The sequence below is a fragment of the Oratosquilla oratoria genome, chromosome 31 (genome assembly GCF_046742065.1).
Source record: "Oratosquilla oratoria isolate Oo_2021 chromosome 31, ASM4674206v1, whole genome shotgun sequence".
Lineage (NCBI taxonomy): Eukaryota > Metazoa > Arthropoda > Malacostraca > Stomatopoda > Squillidae > Oratosquilla > Oratosquilla oratoria.
In genome coordinates, this window is record NC_134807.1 from 12644144 (window position 1) to 12651643 (window position 7500).

Below are 7500 nucleotides of genomic sequence, written 5' to 3' on the forward strand. Positions count from 1 at the left end.
AGACATTTATTCAATTTCGATAAAAATACAATACACCATTTTTTTTCACTTTTCTTGCCCTGACCTAACCTAAGGCAACTGACCTAATTATCAGTCTAAGCGCAAACTGAGACGCAATTGACACAGATTTCCTGTTGCTGAATTAAATATAATTTGAGCTTTTCTCTCTCTCACTTGAAATTATCTTTTGTTAAAAAAAAAGAAGATTAACGCAGCCCGAAGGGATTTCTCCCCGTCTTCTCCTTTTCTGCATGAGGGGACGGAGAGGGGGGGTCGCCGAATTTATGAAGCGGCCTTGCTGTGGATGTGCTATGTCTTGCGACACTGCTTCTGGCCCAGGGCAGTGGACAGGATGCAGGGATGACCCGTCATCCAGGAGGTGCTAAGATAAGAGGGAGGGAGGAGGGTGGAGGGGAGTGGAATATATAGGAAGTGGAATGGGTGGGAGTGGTTTCTATGCCTTTTTCTTTATGGCTACCCCCCATGTAGGGGTAAAAAGCCTTTGGTATATGTATGTATGTATGTATGTATGTATGTACGTGAAATGATTCCAGATGTACTACCTCCGCATTTCATGTGAGAGAATTCAAACTGAAATTCAATTCAGTAACAGGAATTCTGCCTTTTCTCGTTATTCCGTCGCCTGCGTCCCAGTTTGCGCTGATGCTTATTGGTCCTAAAGCCGTTTCTAATTATATTTTTTCTGTGTTCATATACACCCATCAACATTCATTTCTAGCAAATATTTAATAAAGGAAAATCGTATAAGAAATTCGTGCCAAAATTGTTTAACTATAAAATAATTTTCTGAACATAACCATACTAATATAATCTGACAGTTGTGTTTTAAAAAACATATAATTCCTTACTGAACAAAAAACCTTAGATTACACATATTTGCTTGCAGAATACAACACCATTGCAGGTTTTATAATAATATTTTTCTTTTCTGGAGCCTGAATTCAGCAACATATTTGATTGGCTAACATTACTCTATCTTCATTGGCTCGAGGGTTGTGACGTCATGGATGGAATGACGTCACTATTCGGGCTTTTTTTTATCTTGGGTATAATTGATTTAAATTGGTTAATTGTACTTGATCGTGCTATGAAGTATACATTAAAATAAAAGGCACAAAATTCAGACAACAAGCAAGGGACATAAGACGAAATAGAACTGTTTTCTTTTTTCCGACTAATGAAACGGCCATTGAATGACGTCATGTCGACTGTGAATTGCGTGGACTAATCGGGAGGCGGTAATGTCGGAGCGAAAACTTCCGACTAGAATTTATAATGTTTTCAAATGTTTTTAATTCTCTCTACGAATTAGAATTTTTCTAATTTTAGTAAAAGACGATATGATATGCATGCAAGTAATTTTTATAAATATAATTTGGTAAAAAGGAAAAAAAAAACATTTTGGCAGAAAGCTCGTTTGAAGAGGTTTCATCTTTGGCTGCTAGGGGGACATTTACTTAACCAGGCTGCCGTCAGGCGATTTTATTCATCCCCTTGCCCCCACCCCTATCGGTAGAGAAGTAATTACGATAGGTCGAATTTCCTCACAAAATAAAGGAAAAAAATTGAGAGCGGGGTTTAAGAATTATTCTTAGAAACTACAGAGTGTGGACATATTTGTACATGAGCCAAACAGTCGACAAATAACACTTAAATTAAAACAAAAACAAGACATTTTTATACCACGAGAGAACAAGAAACAGTTGTAAACATTTTTTACAGGGTAACCACTATGCCCACGTACAAATTTGTTTTTTTTTTCTTTTGTGGTTTTATATTTTCATGAAAACAATGTTTAAAACAAACATCTTATCTCAAAAGTAGTTTTGGAGGGAACTTTTTGACGAAAATATTTGTCGTCTGCTAATTTGCATTCTAAAACGCAGCATACAGCGCCATCTCTCGGTATTAGTTCTGATGACGTGGTCTACATGTACCCTACACGCACGCTAGCATGAATGCATAAACTATTCATTAGGAGGGTACTGGACTTGACTTTGGCGGTGACGATGGTCAGAAAGGTCAAGAAGGTTGACCGTATTAGCCCAGGTCGGGTCATGGGGTCATCAAGTGATCCTCCGAGGCGGTCTCCCACCGTCGCTTCTAGCTGCCCCCCGCAGCTCACCGCAGCTCACCGCCGGAAAGTTCACTTCCCTGGGTGCTAACGTTAGCGAACCCACCACAGAAACGATCAGTCTTCCGACGCCCAAATCTTAACTCTCAGCTGTCGTCCCGTGGATCATTTATTCAATAAAAAACAGACCCTTTCCTCCAGAGTTTGTCTCCCAGTTAGGCCCACACCACTCCTCATCCTGACAGATGCCAACCCAAGCCATCTCAATTGACAATGTCGTCCTGTAGCGACACAGACGATACCTTCAGCGACATTGAGAGTTTTTCATTGTCTTTTGAGTGTAGTTTCGACTCCCTAAATATCTCTGACAGCAAGCAAGATGTGTGGAGAGATGGTATGTGTCCATGTTAGTTCTGCAATACTGTCTTTGGGTACTCAAAAATGTAAAGGTTGTACACGTGACGCACTCAATATTTTCGCAGTGTGCTCCTGGACATTCCTGCATCACGTTCACACTACGCCTCCTAGATGCCACAAGCTTCGTAAACAATGATGTCTACAAGGTAATACAGATATATCTTCATCTCGGTCCATATAATCCAGTAAAAAAAATAATTATGGTAATTTGTTACTACTAGATCAACCTAGTTAATCTTTATAAGACAAGTTAGTTACATCATTTTAGATTGTTTACATATTGTGAAAACGAAAGCTTCACTGCAAATATCGCTAAGAACATACCAATCCGTTCCAGCAAATAAGAATTTTCTTTTATTTATTCCTTTACTGCACGACCTAAACTTCTGCCTTGTTTTGTTTTATTTTTCCTTTTTGTTATATTTATTCTATACAATTTCTTTGTTATTCACTTATTATTTCTCCTGGTTTTATTTTTCTAAGCTGATAAATTTAATCTGATAAATTTAATAAAAAAAAATCCAAAAAACTTTTATCTTATCATTTGTTTTGCATAATGCTTTTAAAAGGTCATTTGGTATTATCGTAAGATAAACTAGCGGCTAGTTTATCTTACAATAATACCAAATGACCCATCATTTAGCTTATTGTGTATGTTGTGTACAGTTATTATAATCTTTATTCTCCTGCCTTTCTCTTTGAGTTCTATATGTTATTGATATATTATTATTATTCCCCTCTTTTCTTTTCTTCCTTATCGTATATTTTCCTCAATAGTTCTTTCTTCATTTTCATAATTCCTAAAGTTGACATTAAATAGCACTCGACACGACTATTTTTTAACAAACACAATGGCGATGTATGAAAATCAACAGACTCTCTGACGTCAGTGTGAATCAGATGGCGCCATGGGTAGGTTTTACGAGAATGGCTGTAGCAGACGAACTTTTTAAAGCAGACGACGAAATTTCAAATTACAATAAATAAAAACCAAAAGAGTTTTTGTGTAATTTATTTAGCTATTATTAACTTTGGTAAGCACTAAAAACATATTAGTGTAAAATTAAACATCTTTAAATTTCAAAAATGGTTATACTCTAAGTTCTGCATGGGATAAAAAAAAAATTGTAGGCTACCTTATTTAGATGAAATATTTCAAATAGGCAACATTGTCCCATTTCACCTAACCTAACCTATACACTAGACGCCCGCCAACAAACTTTACTGCCTTTTACCCCCAACCCCACCCCCACCTTCCTAGAAACAAATATAATTCCACCTTGGCGTCTCCTAGTTGGTGGAAACATAGATACACAAGGAAACCACATTATATATGTATATTCGATCAAATTAAGATTACTGTACCATGCGAGTTGTTGGGGGAATATTCAGGTCAAGTTCATGATCGTTCCTTTTATACGGCCAGCATGGTACAATGGTAACGTCATTACCTTATGGTAAGCAGTTGCACGGCCAATGGTTCGAATCCCAGTGGCAGAGCTTGTTAATACACGCACACGCGCACACACACACACTCATATATATATATATATATATATATATATATATATATATATTCATTTACATGTATATATGTATGTATAAAGGCTTTGTTGAGTTCTACAACATTGTTAGCATTGTTCAATTTGTATGAAGTACTCTTAATACAAATTAAACAATGCTCCTACTGCTGTAGACTTCAACAAAGTCTGTATTCAAAATGGCCTTCTCCCAAAATACATATACATAATTCTTTCTACTTTATCTTACACAAGAATCTTTTTTGCGAAGAGCAAGAAAGCGTGGCTACTTTCCAACGCCCGCTTGATTCGAGGAGGAGCATTAAGCACCTTCCGGAATTATTGTTCCCAAGGTCCTCGAAGCTGTCGGCATAGGTCACCTGCTCCCCGGTCAACCACTCAACCCTTCCATCGAAGTCCTGATCTGATCCACCGAGCCAGATGGTCAGCGTGCCTGCGGAGGGTTGAACAGAAGAACATAAGAATAGAGGAGAATGGAAGAGACCATAAGGACTTGACCAGGTAGTTCCGTGTCCCACAGCTTAGTCATATTCACAAGAATCTAAGAATGGAGGAGACTACAAGAGACCATAAGACCTACACTAGGCAGTGCCATGTCTTTCACCACCTGTCATCCCTATCCATAAAGTTATCTCATCTTGTCTGAAAACAAGAGACCATAAAGCCTACACTAGGCAGTTCCATGTCCTTTACCACCTGTCATTCCTATCCATAAAGTTATCTAACCTTCCCTTAAAACAACCGATAGTTTCAGCACTCACTACATGGTTACTAAGTCTATTCCATTCGTTGACAATTCTATGGGTAAACCAGTTCTTACCTACTTCCTTCCTTAAACCTAAAATTGGGGTTTAGGGTACAGGATATAGAGAAAACGGTGGTGGGGTTGCTGTGAAGGATTTATATACAGGAGAAAGGGGTCGGGAGTTGGGTTTGGGAAACGGGGTCGTCTTAGAACAATGGTTTCCAATCTGGGGGCCGCAGGGGGCCGCATGGGGCCGCAGGGGGTCGCAGGGGACCCCCAGGGGAGCTGTGACAAGAATTTAGGTGGGCCATTGCCTCCTGTTACAAATTATTTCTTTCTTTATAATGTGAGGAATCTGAATGTGAGAAAAAAATCTTCCTTCATTCTGTCGTGGTAGAAGATAATTATGATTTTGCAATGAAGGAATGGGTTTCTTTTCATTAACATTTTATCATTATTGTTATCATTATTGTTATTGATATTATTATTATTATTATTATTATTATTATTATTATTATTATTATCATTATTATTGTTATCATAGTTACTATTATTATTGTTATTATTATTATTATTATTATTATTATTATTATTATTATCATTATTATTATTATTAGTATTAGTATTATTATTATTATTATTATTATTATTATTATTATTATTATTATTATTATTATTATTATTATTATTATTATTATTATTATTATTATTATTATTATTATTATTATTATTATTATTATTATTATTATCATTATTATTATTATTATCATTATCATTATTTTTGTTGTTATTACTATTGTTATCATTATTACTATTATTATTATTATTTTTATCATTATTACTATTATCATCATTATTATTATTATTATTATTACTATTATTATTATTATTATTATTATTATTATTATTATTATTATTATTATTATTATTATTATTATTATTATCATTATCATTATCATCATCATCATCATCATCATCATTATTATTATTATTATTATTATTATTATTATTATTATTATTATTATTATTATTATTATTATTATTATTATTATTATTATTATTATTATTATCATTATTATCATTATTATTATCATTATTATTATATAATTTTTTATCATTATACATACTTTTTTGTGGAGTGGTATTAGGGAGAAAAATGAAGAGGAGTTAAATGAATGTTGAGAATTCATGAAATTGGGAATGGAGTGAAAAAGGTTGAGAACTTCTGGTTTATGGGGAATGGAGTCTTCAGCTGGGGGTCGCTGGATGGACCTTTAGGGCATGGGAACCGGAATGGTCAGATAATACATACATACATATATATATATATATATATATATATATATATATATATATATATGTGTGTGTGTGTGTGTGTGTGTGTGTGTGTGTGTGTGTGTGTGTGTGTGTGTGTGTGTGTGTGTGTGTGTGTGTGTGTGTGTGTGTGTGTGTGTGTGTGTGTGTGTGTGTCTGTGTGTGTGTGTGTGTCTGTGTGTGTGTGTGTGTGTGTGTGTGTGTGTGTGTGTGTGTGTGTGTGTGTGTGTGTGTGTGTGTGTGTGTGTGTGTGTGTGTGTGTGTGTGTGTGTCTGTGTGTCTGTGTGTGTGTGCACGAATGTGCTAATAAGAAACACTGGTAACGTGTTCAGTTAGGCAAAAGTAACTACTGGGAAAGAAAGCTAAACGAAGGAGAGTGCTTTCGTATATTACATCTGCAGCGTAAAGCACTTTGTGTTGAAAATGTAATACACGAGAGCGCTCTGCTTCGTTTCGTTATCTTTCCAGTGGTAACTTGCATACATATGCACATCTACCTATATACTTACTCTCTTTACTCTCTTTCCTCTTCTCTTCCAGATAATCCAGGAGCATGGAATGTGGGTCGGCGAGATCTCGCCATAGGGGCTGAAGCCGATACTCGATGAGCTCCATCGGGTTGGGAACAAAGAGGTCGCCCTTGACCTGAAGACATTGGTACCTCGCCATACGCCATTTCTCGAGTTTTGGCGACAGGAAGACGCAGTCCAGGCCCGCGGCCACGTAGGGTGGCGCGCAGGAGACTGTACATGAAGGAGGGAGAGAGACGGGTCATAGGCAGAATGAGGAGGAACATTATCGAGCGGGGGATTTGGTAGACAACGGCTGGAATTATGCTACATGAGTGAAGGGTAATACTAAATGTCTTTTGTAACTTTTGTTACGTTTGGTGTTGTTGTACATATACACGCACACACGCGCGCGTGCGGACACACACACACGCGCGCGCGCGCGCGCGTGCGCAAACACGTACATACAACACACACATGCACATACACACATTAGCACACACACACACACACACACACACACACACACACACACACACACGCAAACACGTACATACAACACACACACATGCACATACACACATTAATACACACGCTCTCTCTCTCACACACACATACACACACACGCACATATATACAAACACACACACACACACATACACGCACACATTCACACACACGCACGCGCGCACACACACACACACACAGACACATACACACAAACACATACAAGCGCACACACACACACACACGCACACACATACACACACACATACACACACACACACATACAAAAACATCATAGTGCCTAACATTCGCTCTTCATGATATGGTGGGGGTTATACCAGAACAGTTGACAAAAATTATAATAAATGAAAA

The 7500-nt window shown here is 37.0% G+C and overlaps 1 protein-coding gene across 2 annotated transcripts in view; it reads right to left on the bottom strand.

The window, feature by feature from the left end:
- Positions 1 to 3329: 3329 nt before the first annotated feature.
- Positions 3330 to 7500, bottom strand: part of LOC143041445 (uncharacterized) — an 11877-nt gene continuing 7706 nt past the window's right edge. For both annotated transcript variants that reach the window (XM_076213323.1, XM_076213321.1), the window contains exons 5-6: positions 6622 to 6855; positions 3330 to 4486 (exon numbers count right to left, since the gene is read on the bottom strand). In XM_076213323.1, the coding sequence (XP_076069438.1) occupies positions 4269 to 4486; positions 6622 to 6855 (452 nt within the window). In that variant the 3' untranslated portion in view covers positions 3330 to 4268. The remainder of the gene's footprint in view (positions 4487 to 6621; positions 6856 to 7500) is intronic.